General features: G+C 40.8%; 1 protein-coding gene across 2 annotated transcripts in view; it reads left to right on the top strand.

Moving 5' to 3' along the window:
- The first annotated feature begins 6 nt into the window (after positions 1-6).
- Positions 7-18511, top strand: part of FAM63B (family with sequence similarity 63 member B) — a 61895-nt gene continuing 43390 nt past the window's right edge. Inside the window, exons 1-3 of one of the 2 annotated variants that reach the window (XM_019533477.1) lie at positions 7-195; positions 9336-9393; positions 14749-14813. In XM_019533477.1, coding sequence (XP_019389022.1) covers positions 169-195; positions 9336-9393; positions 14749-14813 — 150 coding nt within the window. In that variant the 5' untranslated portion in view covers positions 7-168. Of the gene's footprint in view, positions 196-9335; positions 9394-14748; positions 14814-18322; positions 18399-18511 lie in introns of those variants that run through there. The other variant, XM_019533476.1, reaches the window with a different exon arrangement.

Raw genomic sequence — 18511 nt, 5'->3', positions numbered from 1 at the left:
CGGGCCGACGGCGAGGGCGACGGGCCGGCGGGCGCCGCGCTGCCCCCCGCCTCCAAGGAGCGCTTCCCGGGCCAGTCCGTCTACCACATCAAGTGGGTGCGCTGGAAGGAGGAGAACACGCCCGTCATCACGCAGAACGAGAACGGGCCCTGCCCGCTGCTGGCCATCATGAACGTGCTGCTGCTGGCCTGGAAGGTACCGCGGGTGCGGGCGGGTTGCGCGGCCTCCCCCGGGGACACCTCCGGGACGCCGCGGGGGGCCCGGCTCGGGAACGGGAAGCTCCCGCTGCTTCCCCCCAAGTCTGCTCTGGCTGCTGCCCTCTCGGGCCCTCACCCGCCAGCTGGGCAGAGACTGGAGCTGGTCCGCCTTCCCCTGCCACACCTTGCATCCCTGGTAGGGTTCGGCCGTGAATGGCGCAGCAAATGTAGGCCAGCCACATCACAGGACAAAAATGACTCTCTAGCTAGAAAAACAGCCAACTAGCTCTGAAGTTCATGCTTGAAAATGTGCAACCACTGTACAGCTGGCTTTTCTCCAGCCTTCGTCTGAACCTGGAGCAGGGCCCCATATTTTCAAAGGCTAGTTCTGTAGCTGGTCAGCGCTCTCTTTTCTAGCCAGAGAGTCATTTCAATCCTGCGCTGATTACTTTTCACTTGTAACTGGTCTACATTCATTGTGTGATTCCCTAGTCAGTTGTGTAACACGTCTATGTACACTTCTACTAAAAGCCAATCTGTGTCTGTAGCACTAGAAACACAAACAGTGATTTCTGGGGGAAAATTACTGATCTTTACAACAGCACTGGAAATGTATCCTGTGCTATACAAATGCCAGTCTACTATTACTATTGTATGTTCCATTCATACGTGTATTGCACATTCCAATCCTGAAATAATTATATAGCTGGAAGCATGCAGCAGGTTGTGCTCCATCTAAAATACTAGACATCATTATATACTAGGGTGGAGCACAGGCCTGAGAGAGACTTCTGTGTTTTAATCTTGTCATGGATACTGACTCCCTCTGCAGCCTTGTCCGAGTCATTTTGCCTCCTTTCTCCATTTTCCCATTTGTGAAGTGGGGAGGATGCAAAACAAGGTGTAATGTGGGGATAACTTCGTATCTGCAAAGAGACTTTAAGGTGGAAAGGGTTGTAATGCTAGGCATTAATGCGTATTTAAAAACACAAAATGGGGGTTTTGGGAGGGGGACCTCCTTCCAGAAGATGTGTGGGATAACAGAGAGCAAGACAGAATCATAGAAAAAGAGGGTTGGAAGGGACCTCAGGAGGTCATGTCTAATCCAAACCCCTGCTCAAAAGCAGGACCATCCCCACCTAGACCTTCCCGGCCAAAGCTTTGTCCAGCTGGGTTTTGAAAACTTCCAACAATGGAGCTTCTACCTCCTCCCTGGATAACCCATTCCAGTGCTTCAAAGATGCTGAGGCCTTTACCATAGGCTACTTGAAATAAGTACATGAGTTTTGATTTTGAAGGATAAAGAGAAAGATACTTGGTACTCGAGGAAAGGGAAGCTGTTCCATATGTAACATCTGGCATGACAAAAAGTAGTTAAAGGAGATGTATCTCCAGCACATCACATCAAAGCCTATTATCTGAACTCAACTGTTTTAACATTGACTTAAGTAATAGAGACTTCAGGTATGCACATTGCACAGCCAATTCTAGAGTATTATTGTGATTACAATGCTAAGATTTCTATGTTGCATCTTCATGGTGGAAGGTGTATTTTGTAATTCCCTAGCAACCTGAACCCATTTGGCCTTACCACCATCTTTACAATACATGTTGATGAGCTCTTTAATGACTGCAGAAAGCAGACAAGACCTGCATTTTTTACTGAGGAGAAGTCTCTGGAGAAAACCTCAGGGCTCTTCAGGATCTTATTGAAAAACACAGTTCATCCCCAGAGACAAATGCTTTTAAAAATAACAGCAAAAAAAGAAGAACCCTCCCCCCCAACCCCCCCCAAAAAAAAAAACCCTACCTTTGAAATCAATCCTTGCTGTTTGCTTGCCAAGAGTGAAGTTTGTAGGCCTGAAAGAATGTACTTACTTCTGAGGATCTTTGTGTTTTTGTCCCCATTTGTGGGCTGGGGAAAAACAGACTAGGCTGTTTGCACGAACAAAATCCACAGCTGAAGTAGCGTAAAAGGAAAGCAGCGCAAATTAAAACATCTCCAGGTAGTGCTGTTTAAGGCACTAAATGGACTTTAAAGCACCAGGAAACCTGGGGCCGTGCAAACACAAATGCAGTTGCATCGACATAACGGGAAATTTTGATTAATCTACACACACCCTAAGATGCTTGTGATAGGAATGACATAGTTTTACTACATTGTGGTTTGTTTAGACAAAGATAGTTGTTAATCTGGTAACTGTTGATTGTCTTTATGAATAACTCTTTTAATGTGTTTTCCTGAGCGATGATGCTTCATTTAGCAGTGGAAAGAAAGATGCAGATGCTATGAAGTTCATACTAGAATCACTTTAAACATTTACAGAAAAAAATTGGGCCTGACTTCCATTGTCTTTCACAGTGCATAGTTTTAACTACATTACAAAGGTAAATATGTGTACTAACTACCCCTTTAGAGCTGGTGGCCATGTGGGTATAAAATGCTCTAGTTTTCTAAAGTATGAATTGCAGAAGGTGCAGGACATTGGAGAATTGGGTCTGTTTCTTTAAAAAAATCAAACTGAGAAAAAAATTTTATAAATTCCTCGGGTGGTTTTTTTTTTTTTTTCCCTTTGCTCTTTTGATTTTCACAGAACAACAGAGTTTTCTTTGGTGTTTTTTTACTTACCATTTTAGGTATCTTATAGGTCTCTATCCTTCAACCCTGCAAAAGTATAAAAATGTACCCATCAAAATTAATTGTCTATACAGGTGTTTCAGCTGGGAATGTAGGATTGGAAGGAGCTTCCTGGGCCATGAAGTCTAGTTCCCTTTGTTCGCAGACAACTATTTACCCAAGGATTCTTCAGAACTGCCATTTCAAGTCTTCACCTATGACTGCAAGGCATGAAACCAGGAATCCCCTACTATGGTGGTATAGCTAAAACAGAGGAGATTGTGGCATTGCCAGAGCCTTGCCACGGTAATGAAAGAGAAGAATTGATTAATGTGGGGCTGTCCAAGTTGTTTACTTCAAGTGGCTGACCAGCACTCTTAACGCTTTGGCTTCCTTGGTGACGTGCCAGCTGGTGGGTTAAATCGTGGCCTGCAAGGCTTGATGGCCTGGCTCTGGAACCCGGGGAGTTCTGCTGCCCTCTTCCCCTCTGCCCACAGCCCTTTTGCCAAGTGGCAAACTCATAGTCTCTGCTGCTGAAGACATCTGTGGGATGTCTGTATTCTTACAGACAAGTAGGAAGCCCTGAAGCATGGGGTTGCCAGACAGCTACTGCATTGCCAGAGTTTCCTCTCTTTCTCAACGTGGGGATTGCAAATACTTGATGCTACCTATCACATTCTCTGTTAAACCAAGAATTTCCTTTACTATCATCCTTCTTCTATACACTAATAAAGTTTGATATTATTCACCTTGAAAATCTGGCCATACTATAAATAAATAGCCTGAAACTAAATAAAATTTACAGAAGCTAAAAGTTGAGGGGATGCATCATGCCAACAAGTATAGCTGAATTTCTGTTTTCTTTTGAGAGTAAAGAATATACCCTCTCAGAAATTGGACTTTGTGTTTTTATAAGAGCTGGACTTTCAGAGGGTTTTTTTTGCTAGTTTGGGCCTTGGACTTAATTACCTGCATACCCGTGGCTCTTGTCTAGAAATCTGGATTCAGTTTAGACACTTATTGTTTTTTTCCATAAGTAGCCTGTGATTAGTGCTACAGATTTGTCAGAAGGCTTTCTGAAAACTAGTATTGCTTGCTTTTTAGAAGTAAGAATAAAGTGTTTGGAGAACAAGGTTCTATATCAACAATCTGTCCACATCTTTCTTACCTAAAGGCTTAATATGCTCTGATGGTCCTCTGGATAGGTGTCATTTCTTCAGACCTCTCTGTAGGTTTCCGTCTCCCCTTGGTCCCTTTGCAGAGCTACCTTCCTCCCTCCTCCCAAGTGACAAGGCTCCTGTTTCAGCCTGCCAAAAGCTTTTCTGCTTTGTAGGAGGTCTCACTGGAACTGCATTTATTTAAGCAATTTTATAGCTTAACATTTTCAGATTTTTATTAATTTAACCTATTATGTTAGAAGATAATTAACTTTTTGCTTGAGATTAGAGTCCAGTATCTGCACTAGATAGTAATAGGAATCTAATTAGGCATGCAACATGGCATATAAAGTACATTTTTATTAAATAGAACAACCTAAAATATTTTAAATACAGAAACTCCTATATGAATTTGAGAACTGAGGCAATCAAACTTCAGGTAGGGAGAAACTATCACATAAAAATGAGAGACCATCTCATTCTTGCAGATCCTTTGTGAATGATCCTCATGAGGTGCATGATGGTGTTTTCTTTGTACTGGAGACCAGGTTCCAATGCCTATGATAATTTCACCCTTTTTTTGCACTCAGTAGCAAAGCCCCTAGGTCAAGATCAAGTCCCCAATATAGTATGTGACCTATTTTGTTATATCTTTACGTTTCAACCCACAGAGTTGTATTTTTCTCCTCTGATTCTTTCTTTATATAGACAAATACACAGCTTGTTTGTAATTCAGTTTTTGAAAGCCTCATGGATTGATCACATTTACTTTCGGCTTCGGGCATAATATAATTTATATTAAATTCATACTTCAGAGGTTTTCCTTTTAGAAATAAAACTGCTAATGATTTTTATTTCATCACTTAAATAACCAAATAGACTTTTTTTTTTAAATGTGTTTTTTTTTTTGTTTGTTTTTTGTGATATGGCTCTTTATAAAAAAAAAAAAAGTTAATATATTTTTATCAACCTTGTTGGAAGGTCTGTATAATGGAGCAGTGGCTTTAATCTCAAAACTATCTGTAGATGTTGAAATGTTCAGTAGGCTATCATTGCTATTTAGGAATCTTAGAGAGTCAATGAATCAAAAAGAACCCCAGGACTGCAAATTATGTTGGGAGTAGCTAACATTAATTATTTACTTTTCTATAATATTGTATTTAAAAAATGTTCAATATTTATTTAGTCTATTTTCTTCTTAAAAGTAAACTTAAAGGTAAGATTTTTATTTCCTAAATGATTTTAATATATGGTAGAAAATTTAAAAAGTAATACTCAATATGTGGTTGCTGCCAGAATGTTAAAGATCAAGCCACTGAATGGGTTGAAGTTACTAGCTAGGCATTTGGATGAAGTACTAAACCAGCTTCTGACAACAGTAAACTCTTTTACAAGTGCGGAGTGAGAACATTGTCTTTATTTCGGTATTTTCACTATGCTCAGTTCAATAATTAATTCATTCAAAGCTGAGAAGCTAATTGGGAGTTGAAAAAGCAGGAACACTTCTTTGCCTCTTCCAATCCATAAATAAAAATTAAGTCTGAGAAGGTAAGATTAACTTATTCTAAAATCTTGAATAAGATGAGAACCAGAAACAGTCAGGTTGGTTCAGTAACTGCAGATAATCTTCTGTTTAATAAAGCTGTCGGTTTCATTATTTCATGATTAAAAATTAATACATAAGAAATGCATCATTTGCCATTTTTAACACAGAAATACAAAAGTAAGATTCTAGATAAATAAACGTATAATGGCTTAGTAATCATAGTGCATCCTGTGTGTTAACTAAAAGTAACACCATATTTAATGTATGGGCTACCTTTTAGGTTGCAAATCAACATATTGAAGTGATTATTAACTAATCCTGGAATCTAAGAAAAACAGGGTTGGGAGGGACCTCAGGAGGTCATTGCTCCTATATCTATATCCTTTATGGTCACAGGGAATGGTCTATTTTTTTGCTCCTAATAACCGCACTTCAAGTGTTTTAAGGCTATCAAGTCCCCCAGTTGTCTCTTCTCCAAACTAAGTAGTTTGAGTTCTTTCAGCCTTTCCCGTGATCAACTGTGGCATATAAGTAAGAATACACATACAAAGCAGGTTTCAGAATTCTTTTAGATAAAGGTTTCTTGTTTGATTCAACTACGATCATCATTTAAATCACTTTGCTTTGATTTTGATAAGACCTAGTATACATGGGACTTGTCTTCACCATGACAATAGTGTGACTTAGCATGGGGGAACCCAAGAAAGCCATGCTAATGCTGCACCCGGCACAGTGCAGGGATGCTTGTCAGTGAGTCTGTTCTGGGCTTGTCCTCTGCGTTTGCTCTCAAGCTCAGAAGAGATCAAAGCCTTGATTACAGAGACAAGCCTGGTGCAGCCTTATACTGTACATATTTCTGTGCCTGTGGATTTGAGTGAGTAGGGTATGCTTGCTTTCTTCAGACTTCTAAGTGCTGCTTTCTGTCAGTTGGCATTACTTTGCTGTAGGCCAGATTCATAGATGTTTGAGTCAGAAGCATGGGCAACTAGGGGCACCAGATCATTGATGAGGGAAGGGGGATCCCCCAGCGGCCGATCACTGAGCCAGCGGCCGATCACTGAGCCAGCGGCAAAACTGGAAGTGAACTTCCGGTTTCATGGCTGGCTCTTACAGGGTTTGCACATGCACCCACTGTGTGTCGCCAATGGTCAGAAGGGACCTTGGCAAATCATTAGGTTCGACCTTAGAGCGCTGGGGTCAGATGACCCCAGCCAGGTGCATGTCTAGTACGGGTGTGTGAAGCGGGCCCTATTCAATTTAGATTCAGATTCGGCCCAAATCAGGGACAGTGATATGACTCGTTGATTCAGATCACAGTCCCCGATTTGATTAGACTGAATCCTGAAGATTTAATGGTGATTCGGAGAATCAGTGATTCAGACATAGACACAGCTTTCAATGTTTTTTCTACATACCTCAAGGTAGCAGGCACGGCTCATGAATGCTGTGATGCTGGGGCAGCTAGAGCGTCCCAGAGGAGTGCAGGGGGGCCCTCCATGTACTCGGCAGCAAACCTGAAAGTGGACTGGAAATACTGCCAGTCCACTTCAAGGTCTGCTGGGGAGCATGTGGGGGAGGGGGGGGGCGTACCCCCCAGCTCCCCAATAGGCCATGGGGGGGACCCCAGGTGCCTCCCCAGACCCAGGAGGCACTAGTTGCTGAGCTGGGGGGGTGGGGAGTGCGTTCCCTGTCAGACCTGGAAGTGCTTCTGGTCACTTTTGGGTCTACTGCCAAGTATGATGGGGGGGCCCCCCCACTCTTCTATGAGACACTCCGTGCGCCTCAGCATCACAGCATTCATGAGCCACCTGGACACAGCTTTAAATGTTTTTCCTACATGCCGCTAGGTAGAGGTATATAGAAAAAACATTTAAAGCTATGTCTATGTCTGAATTGCTGAATCTTTCCGAATTCAATTGGAACCCTCCGAATCGGAGAGATTAAACGGTCCTCTGATTTGATTCAGATATTCAGCCACTGAATTAGACCAAATCTCTGCCGAATTGAATTGGAGACGAAAGCTTCACATTGCCCTAATGTCTAGCCTCTTCTTAAAGACCCCCAAGGTAGGGGAGAGCACCACCTCCCTTGGAAGCCCATTCTAGACTCTACCAACCCTTACCGTAAAGAAGTTCTTCCTGATGTCTAACCTAAATCTGCTCTCTGCCAGTTTGTGGCCATTGTTCCTGGGGTAAGATTAAGGCTCAGTAATGGAAATGTAAGACTTGCCTTCAGGTTCTACTGTTTACATAGCTCATACATTTCAGACGTGTTTTTATGGTGATCACTGTAGGATAGATTTTTGAAACGCATTTACTTCTAAGGTGTTTGTGATTTAATTCTATTGAGAAAATGTTACTATGAAGTTGAGAAGTTTTATAAAAAACACTTCCAGTGGTTTGTTTAAAAATGTACTTGTCTATAAAAGTGCAGTCAGTTTCTAGAAAATCTGAGCTCAAATTAGTAAATGAGATTTCAGTTCTTAAAATTTTGCGGGGGATGGAGGGTGGAATCTAAAGTAATGCTCTCTTCCAAAGTTTGCAGATGGTGGCAGACTGTTCATAGTGTTGTTAAGGTACAGGAGAACGAAAAGCTGTCTTAATTTGTTTCTGTTATTTGGAATCCTGCTGAAAACAGTGAACTGGAAGTAATATCTTGAATTTTCATCTATTTAAGCAGAAATAGGCACTGAAGCTATTTGGCTGAACCTCAAGCTGAGGTTCCAGACTTTCATTCAGGGTTGGCAGAGAAAAACTGAAAGACCTCCTTTCTCTTTTAGTGGCCAAACAGGTTTGCAAGACTGTGTTGAGGACTAACATTTATCAGACACTTGGCTTCTATTGCTGATATGAAACGTAGTACTCCAAGCTCCAAAATTTCAACACAACTTTTCTACTTCTTTTCTTTCAGTGTAGAGAGAAATTTTGCCTAGGCACTTCCTCTGAACTGTGCTCAGTATTTAGTAGTTTTTGATTATTATTGTCTAGGATTTTTTATATTTGCAGCATCACGGGAACAGAGGGAATAATGAAATTATTTGGAAGACCATATAGTAAGAGAAAGGGATCTTGGGGAAAGAAAGGAAATACATAGAAAGAGAAGAAAAATAGGGAAAAGAAAGCAGTGGAGGGAAAGAAAAGAGATTTAGTGAAGCAAAAAAACCAAAAAAACCCACGGAAGTAGAAAAATGAGAGAGATGGAAATGGAAATGTTATCATATTACAGTTAAATACAGCACAAAGACCATATACAACAGTTTCATTGCTTTGCATTTCCAGAGACCTGGGTTCTGCTACATGTATTACAATGGGGACTTTTTATCATGGCTAGTGTGTTTATTCAAATCATAGAAATTCTTTATTTTTGTAGTAATACAATGATGGTATTTTCTGGACCAGGTTGTCCAGGGCCGTGGGCTGCATGTGGTCCCTGAGGTGTTAACTTGCAGCCTCCAGACTATCAATCCAAGTGCCCAGCACTCTCTTCTTGCTTGCCTCTTCCCTTATCCAGCTTCTGCATCCAGCCCTTGCTCTTGGGGGTAGGGTGGGGCAGTCCATGGGGCCACGGGAGCCAGCAACTGTGGGGGCTCAGGTAGATCAAGGGACCCTGTGCAGGAAGGAGAGTGGGGACTATGTAGTGCAATATGGTGTTGTGGAGTGGGTGGGAAGTGCTTACTGCATTGCACAGTTGGCGGTAACGGGGAGGGAGCAGGAGTAGGGTGTGTGGCAAAGTGGCCTGCACCATGTGTCCAGGAGGCTTGCAGAAGTTGGGCATCCCTCTTGTTTTTGTTTTTTTTTAAAAATGCTTTTCTTTCACAGGTCAAACTGCCACCGATGATGGAAATCATAACAGCAGAACAGCTGATGGAATATTTAGGTTAGTAGTAATCAGTAATAGAGAAGTTATTACTGAATTTAAGGAAGTAATTTACCAATTTACATAGTATCATTGTGTGAGGATTTTTTTTGTATTACTTTCTCCCACAGCAGTTAGTTGAGTATGGATTACACAACATATTTCATGGGATAATAAACTGTAATATTGGTTATAATTCATGATTTTCCTAACTGCTGCTGTCAGAAGTTTAGTGCACTGTCTTCTAAGTTGAATATAAAACGTTACTGTGGTTGCCAGCCTAGAGCCCAGATAATGCAAGTGGGCATGTAGCATGTGCCAGATACTACAACATACTAATCTGATCATACTGATCTTGTGTTCCCTATGTTGGTCCTTTTATTGCTCCTGAGACATAATGAGGCAGCTGTGCCTTTTAATTATCCACAGTAAGTTTATTCTACCCCTTGGCAGTCTGACCCAATTAAAGTAACAGCAAAAATTAATGGAATTGACACAATGAATGGGGTTTCTTATTTGGAGGCACCATTTTATTATCAGATTCAGTCTCCAACATAGGTTCAACTGTTTACATTTGACAAGTCTCTAACTGACAGAAAAGTGCAGTTATTATACTTCTTCAGCTCTGTACACTTTCTTCTCTCAAAGGGTAATGGCTTCAGAATGATGTTAGAGTTTCATATATAATTAATCTGCAACATGTAAAGAAAAAAAATATAGATAACTTTCTCACTAGGGAATATTTTGTCCAGGATTAAAATAAATAGGTGGAAAATGTATAATGAATGTGTGCTATGTGGTTGTTATAGGTGGCAGAGGTAGTACAAGTTTATTGTTTCAGGAATATGCATTTCGGAACTGCCAGTTAACTTTGAGTTGATTTTTGCATTTAAAGCAAAAATTCAGCCACACTACATGTAAATATACCATGTCCTTCCCAACAGCAGCACATAATTTTTAGTTCAGAAAAAGGTGGTTGCATAATTTTTAAAAGAGGTATTAAGACATTTATTGCCCAGTATCTGAATGTTGAATCCCAAATTATCTTAAATGGAATAATAGACTTCAATAAATTGTAACTGGATGGGCAGCTTGCAATATCGCACATTAGTTTAATTCTAAGATGTTTATTTAGGATTAATGGTTAGATTTTACCTTTGTCTTTTCATAATTGATGCTTTCTTTTTCAATAAATAATTTTGTTCTTTTAGGGGAAAAAAGTGTGCGCATGTGTAAACACACGCGCATGCACGCACACACAATCATGGCAATTAGAAATGGAGATAGCAATTGGGGTTAAATCCTGCATTTGGAATAACAGCCCACTGATTGATGGGCATAGTAGATTTATCTGCTACCTTGGAGGATGTATCTACAACAAATATCCCAGCATTTGCTTTTTTTATTCCTGCATTTGGAAGTGGAGACATACAAGTATCAAGTTGCATCTCCTTGGAAAAGTCCATGAAGATGGAGAAGGCATGGCCTGAACTATGGTGACTGTTTTCTGAATATTCCTGCTATCAGGCACACCTCCAGTTTCAGTGAAGAGAAAAGACTTAATAAAGTGGCTAAGCTGACACGGCACTTCAGTATCCAGCTCAGTCAGGATCTTTACTACTGAACTGTTGGCACCAACCTTGGTTGCAGAACCTGGTTACACAGTGTAGCTTTAAGCATATATTATGTCTATACTGAAGAGAGGAGTCAAAGGGACAAATGAACTAGTTTACTACAGGGTAAAAGAAAGCAAGTAACAGCTGCTCTGCAGTAACTGCTGATGTGCATGCTTTCACATTACAGTACATGAAAGCATAGCCTTCAATGAACTGAAAAGAGTGCAGGAGAATCATCAGTGTGATTATAGGTGGCCTGAGGATGTACGACATTCAGTTATTTGATTGACTCTGTATTTTGACTGTGGAAAAAACCTATGTGATATTACCTATTGAAACTGAGCTGCTGTTTGTTACTTTCCTGTAGGGTAGCCATTGGTGCAAGAGACCTAAACTAAGACAATTTAGCCTTTAAACTGCTGTAGGAAAAGTGCTGTAGGGTAGTCATCACAGAGCAGTTGTTATGCAGTAAAGCTTAACAAGATGCTAGTGGCTAAGAAAGTCAAGGCATTCATGGTACCATTGTCAATGTTAATGCCAAGAGCAAGCCTGGCACTTGCCTCAGCACAGACTGAACACTGGTGCTGAAGTTTGCATTTGAGAACCTCTCTTCACATTTCCTCCAAACGCTAGTGCTGCTATTACAAGAACTACACAAATAGTACGCTGTTTTCTGGGCATACCCACTTCTTTGGGCCAGTCCATCTCACCCAATTCCACCAAAGAGTTGTCTCCAGACTGACCAGAATAGCCACTTCAGCAGGTATTACAGGATTTGTGCAGTTACAAGACTGGCAGTGATGGGGCCATTCACAATTGGACCAGAATCCATAAAATGTGCTATCTTGGTCACCTCCTTTACCTGTCTCTACCAAGAGGAGATTCCAGTCACCTCCAGCATCAGCACACATAGCACCCTCCCCTGAACGGGAAATACTGCAATCTAAAATAATGGAATGAGTGCAAGAAATTCTCTTTTGTTCTTTTAGCTTCCTCTCCTGTAAAGTGATCATCGTAGCTCAGACACCAACCACCGGTACCTTTTAGGTATTCTAGGAGCTCTTATTGAGAATTTTAGATGTATTGGATGCTGGAACAACTTTAATTCAAGCAAATGTTCCAAATTATTTGACATGCTGATGAACTCTTTGGTAATGACAGAAATTGTTCTGTCAATAAATGAGTACTTCATGGAACCTGTTATAGGCCTTTGATCTACTCTGGCGTTATTTGCCAAACAAAATGGTTTCAAGTCCCAGAGAAGAGTTTTGAAAAATGGTATGCCCTCCTACAGGAAAAGGCTGATCAGCCTAAAGGACACCAAAAGCAAAGAATCCAAAGAAGTTGGACACCTTTGGCATAACTCCCCCCCCTCCCCCCCGGCTGTTTCATGGCTTATCTACAGTTATGAATCATAGTTTAAAAAAAATCAATTGTTGTTTGCGAAATATATGATGTGAAAATGCTCCTTTTCACATTCCCATAGGGGAGCAGAGAAGAGTGGAAGGATTCTACCAGTGAAAGACAAAGGGTTGCCAAAGCGCACTCTCAGAAAGCAATAGTTAAGTAAGATATGGCTTTGAAGTCAATGGCCCTAATTCATTAACCTTCTTGGCTACAGCCACATGAAATCACTGGGCGGGTCCAGGCAGGCAGCCGCTAGGTATTTCTCACTTGAGGGGACAGGTACATTTAGCTCCAGGACTGAAGGAATGCTGTGTTCCCAGATGTACTTCAGGGCCATTCTAAAGTCCTTGAGGACATTTTAGCATCCTCTACCCATCCAAAAGTGTTTCTAGTACCAGCCCCAAACAGTATTTGCGGTTCTGTTAATTTGAAAATGACTCCCTATTCCAGGCTAATCTCCATCACAATTAGCAGGTTTGACATGACAACAGGTTGGGAGATGAGCCTGAACCATAATGATATAACAGGACCTTTGGCAGAGATTTCAGCTGATGACTAGGTAGTAGTCATTGCTGTGAACTATGTGTTTGACCATGTCTGTCTGTCTAGCTTTAGCTTGAACCGCATGTTTCATTTAAGCAAGCTAGTTTACCTGTGGTCTTTCCTAAGCTGTAGTCCATGTGTGACAGAATAAACTGTACCTTCTTGTTGCATTGTCCCTAAGTTTGTTTCTGACAGTCATGGGCTGCTTCAAAGACCTATCTGTTTCATCCTAAAGGCTAAGCTAAGTAGACAACTCAAGTGTAAAGCATCAGATTACTATCTGGTTTTTGCACGCACTTTCCCCTCTTGTTCATCACACTCACTCTGGCAGAGCTGAAGCAACTTCTGATTGCGTCTTAAAAGTTATAGTGGCATTGCAGCAATTCACTCTTGTTTAACTCCTTATTTGCTGGGTTTTGCTCCTCCTAGATCCAATGTCAAATGTGGGAGAATATTATTCCAATTTCTGTTCAGCTGATGTAGTTGGTTGTCCTTATTCCCACCATCCAGAAGGAGGATATTGCTTGTCAATGATCTCTATCAAGGGAGTCATCCAGCACATGCAGCTTCAGGAGGGACCAGGAATTAAGGGGCAGGGCCTGCCATTAAATTGTGGAGTATACAGCCCTGTTCAGTGGTGGCGGGGTGAACGATGGCTGCATTAACCTCTATGGCTCTCTGAGCTGGGATAGCAGCTCAGATACCCACAGTGGTTGATGCTGCCCTCACTTGTCCTGCTGCTGGAAGTGGGTTTGGCTTAGGTTTGGGGTGCCCGAAGAGTTTGACAACCCTAATCTATCTGGATCACCATGGACATACTAAAAAGAGAAAAATCAGTTACTTATCTAAAGTAACTATGGTACTGTGAGGTGTAGCTGGCCAGGATTGTGTAAGATGGGCTTCAGGTTGTGAAGGAACTGAGTAAAGATCACAGGCACTCTGACTCATCTTTTCATTGCACTAGAGCATGAAAAGGCACAAGATACCTGTGCAGTCTGAATAGGCATGGCTAATCAAAATATTCCAAGTATGGGATTCGCGAGGATGTTTAAAATGAACCATGCTGACTACAGTATTTTTGAAGAACAGCAGTTACTATGTGATAAAAGCTGTGCCTTTTTATTCAGTTATCAGCAAGGCTATAAAATAAACAAATGACTTGTAAACTAAACAGTATTTTTGTGTCTTAGAAATGTACTAAAATCAACAGCATTTGATTTTATAAAAATTATTTTATGATGTTAGACTCTTCCAGCTCAGGATTGCTCACTTAAAAGTAAACATCTTTCACTAATTGCCAGCTTTTTAGACTCAACCTGTAACTTGAAGATCACGTTGAATTTAGGTGGCTAAACAGTTTTGTTGTTCAGTTAAACTATTAATTTATACTCAAGTGGATGCAATTAGCTTGCAGAATGTTATTTGTTCATAATATGTTGAGAAAACAAGAACCCAGCTTGAATTTTAGGTTCTAAATTGAATTAATGGGGTTAACAGTTGAAAAAAGTGTCATGTAGCCAAGAAAATTGAGCTTAAAAAATAATGATAGAGAGAGAACCCAAATTTTGTTCTTATTGAATTGCTTGCCTGTCATTTGGCTTTTATGAAAAGTGTATATTACCTTTATTCTTATTTAATTTTGATTAAAGGTCTAAGAGATTGAACTCTTATTAACTTAGAGAACTTAGGTGCCACTATATAGTCAAATAACCAAACAGCTTCACAGAGACATGCTCATTAAAAGTTTGTTTAGAGCTTGGCGCTGTGGGATCAGCTATAAATGTAAACAATTTACTTTCTCCTTTTTTAGGAGATTATATTCTTGATGCAAAACCAAAAGAAATTTCTGAAATTCAGCGTCTGAATTATGAGCAGGTAAGCAGAGTTTCTAAAAAGAAATTGTGTATGTTGCAGTAATGAACTAAAATATTCTTTGTTTTCTTATATTTTATAAAAGTACTTGTGTTGAATTTTGTTACTGAAGTTAAATATGTTGGAGAATAATTGTTTTTGTTTGTTTTTCCCACACGCTGTTTTTAATAAATTAGAGATTTCTGTACTGCGGGTCTTGTATATTAAGTTAAAAACTCAGTTTTGTTCTTTTTCTCTGAAATAAGGCTGGCTAGTAGTGTGCACATCATTCTCTTTAGAAAAGGAGGAAAAATAGTTCTTATTTAAATTTTCACCCCTACCATGTCTTTTTTTCTTTTTGTTCTTGGTATACAGTCTACTTATTTTTTTTCTCCAACAGAAAGAAAGGGACTTAAGGCTCTGCACACTGTCATTTTAGCCATTGCAAAATCTACGTGAAAGGCTGCATTGTGCTTTATTTTAAAAAAGTTTTTCCTTTCAGTTATAGTGTCCTTGGAGAGCTCATAGTAGACATGTATACTGAAACTTGTTAGCTGAAAACCACGTTGTAGATTAGGCTACCTTAAGCAGATAGGAATACAAAATGTAATCACTTCACATTTATCTGTAGGTACTGCTATAGCCTAATCACAAACATACCATGAAAAGTATTAAGATTTATGTGAAAAGTATTTAATTTTTAAGTATTTTTTTCTAATTTAAACCAAGAGGGATAAAGAATAGAGAGGTGGTGGGAAAAGACTGAAACTGGATGGATACCCCTTGCTCACTATCTTAATGACCCACCAGCTCGAGGTTCCCATCTAAACTTCTAGGCAAGAAAAGATGTGGTTGCTTAAAAAAAAAGAAGGGAAAGAAAGAAAAAGGATTAATTGGAAGTTTTGCCAGGCTCTTGATCACGGCATCAAAATTGATCCTTCAAAAAAGGTCCAGATTGTGGTCTGAGTGACAAAACATCAGATGGATGGTATCTGTCAAAATTTACTTTTCCATACAGCAGTGATTCTTAACCAGGGTGCTGTGGGTTGCTGCACAATATCAATGCTGTTACGTGTGCAAACATGATTCGCAAGATAAACTGAGAGTTTTCAAATAGGAATCCACAATGTCAAAAATATTCTGACGTGTTGTGGTCTTTCTGACTTCTTTGCAACAGAATAATTGTTCTGTTTTTCTGTAGCCAGAAATTAGTGAAAAATAAGAACTGGCATTTTCTGAGGGGTACCTTAGGTCTAAAAAGGTTGAAGACCGCTGCCATAGAGGCTCAGAAGATCATTGCTAGGGTTAGTACTTTGACTGAAGTCTGTTGCAGTAGGACTCTTTTCTGCTGCTTCCCCTGAGATGCAGGGACCAAAATACAGAGATAGCAGGTCACCTTGGTGCCTTTGAAACTTGAAGCATCCTGCCTATGCTGTTACTTAAAGAGCTCAATCCCCTTTAATATACCGTGCCTTAAGACAGAAAGAATACCTCACAATGGCAGAAAATACCATTTTAGCCATATCCGAGGCATTGAAAGTGGTGTACAAAGAGAATACTGGCTGTGAGCTGGCCTTGATTCATAAGCCTTCAGTTCTTCCATCTGTTCCCTTGGTAGTTATTTTATTATGCCTGATTGATAGTTAATTTCAAAGGAGAATATTGTATTTGAAGAGCTGAGTTTATTAATAAATGATTTTCATCTTTAGGTTTATGGAAGCACATAACTTATAATCAAATGGAGTCAGTCTTTTTGGATACTTTTCATGAGGGATGGGATTTTTCTGTTCTGTGCTTCTCTTGAAATCATTGCACTCCCAAAAAAGTAGGACCCAATATTGATGAATGTATTTAAGCCCCTTTTTTGGAACTTGGTATTTCTATCAGCTCTCTTTGAAGTAGGCAGGAGAGAGCCCAAAGTATGTTTTTGGTTTGTTTTTTTTTTCCAGGCCCCAGTTTTCATTAAAAAACTATCATGTCCAAACTCTTTGTATGGAAAAGATCTTAAGTTTTTGCCTGACCTTGTAGTAGAATATAAAATAAAAATCTGTTTAGTTTCTTTGAAGAGATCTTTAAAACAGTTTAAACTCATCTTGGGAAGTAGAGGAGAGAAGATTAACTGCCTTAACAGGACATGAGGATGAGGTCCTCTTTTTAGGATTGGGGTGTTCTGGATCTGTGGAAAGACTCCTTCCTATAGTACTCTCACCCTCTGCTGATTGAAGTTGAAGACCTAGAGGTGGCTTTATTGACTTCTTTGGAAAAAGAGACAGTTGAAGTGTGTTTCCTGAAGTTACGATTTCATACTTCATGAAACCAGTATACTTAGAATTGGTAGGCATACCGTGGGCATATAGAGTTAACAGCTGGTTGCTCCCTGAAGGCTCCTGCTCTCTTTTCGTGTTCTTCCATTGCTTCCGTCTGTTCCCTGAGGGACTCCCACTGTGCCACTCAGGGTGGGTTTGTGTATGAGCAAAGGAAACTGTCAAGTGTGCCTTCAAGATGATGAGAATGAGTACATCTCATCTACTGGAGCTGTAGTCCTGTTCACAGTGCTGGTCCTGCACGATGCTGGGTCAGGTTGGAGAGCATCTTGGAGATGACGTCCTCTCAAATATTTCAGGGGAGGAGAGTCTGGAACTGAGTCTACTGAAAATTGTCTGGGATCACAAATGGCTTCAGTACTGAGCTGTCCAGTGTTTGAGGTGAAGTCTTGTTTTGAGGAGGTAATTCTTTGGCTTAAGGTAAAGTTTTAGGTATGGAAGGTCTTTGTTGAGATCAATGCCAGTATAGTACCGGGGTAGCATGGTTCTTAGGCAAAGGAACCATTGGTGTCAGATCTTTGGGAAGAGAAATGGATCTGTGATTTTTTTTTTTCAGTTTAATGACCACGTGGGAAAGGTTTTGAGCCTCTTGTGTGGAACTGGCAATGACAAGCTGTGCCTGGATTGCTGGCTGGAGTGGTGTTCCTGCCTCATTGCTGAGGAATGTGGTCTGTGACAGGAGGCAACTTTTGGGGAGGTGAAGCTGCAACTTGCCAGTGAAATGATTGATCTTCCCTGGACTTCTTGGGTTGAGAGGCAGTGGGGAGGAGTTGAGTACAGCATGGACTTTTCCATCAGGAATAACTTCCATCAGACCCCTCTTTTTGAAGGTCATCTTACAAGATGGCCAACGTAGAGAGCAGTGTTCCCTTATGTACCCTGCTCCAGGCTGAGTGGTATTAGTAACAAATGAGACAACAGAGTGAGCAGAGTGGTGGTTGTTAGAGGCACAGAGTTGCTCACTAGTGAGTTCCAGTGTCCAGAAGCCTTGGAGTCCACCTTGGAGTAAGGGAGGGAGGGTGACGGGCAAAGATCCTTCAGCGCTATGGTAGAATTTCTCAACAGGCTCTGCACTCAACCCAGGACATGGGTGAAGAACTGCCTCAAGCTCACGAGGCAGGTGGCAGTCTGACCTTGAATCATACAATATTCCAAATTTCACCTGCTACCTCTGCAAGGCTGATTGAAATCTATGTATCTACCCAACAGGCACACCAGGGACAGGCTGGTCACAGTTTCCTCAGGAGTCCTCTCCTCTTTAAGCTGGTGGACAGATTTGTTACAGGTGAGCGGTGAAGTTCCTTTCTTGGTACCTCTTCCTACCAAGACTGAGTCAGCCTTTGAAGCAAAGGAAGAGTGCAGGGCAGTGTTTGTTGACTTTTTTTTTCCTACGGCTCA

This window comes from Crocodylus porosus, unplaced genomic scaffold, assembly GCF_001723895.1.
Source record: "Crocodylus porosus isolate Cpor-Errol unplaced genomic scaffold, CroPor_comp1, whole genome shotgun sequence".
Lineage (NCBI taxonomy): Eukaryota > Metazoa > Chordata > Crocodylia > Crocodylidae > Crocodylus > Crocodylus porosus.
Note: the sequence above shows the minus strand (reverse complement) of the source record. Positions and strands in the feature narration are given on the sequence as shown.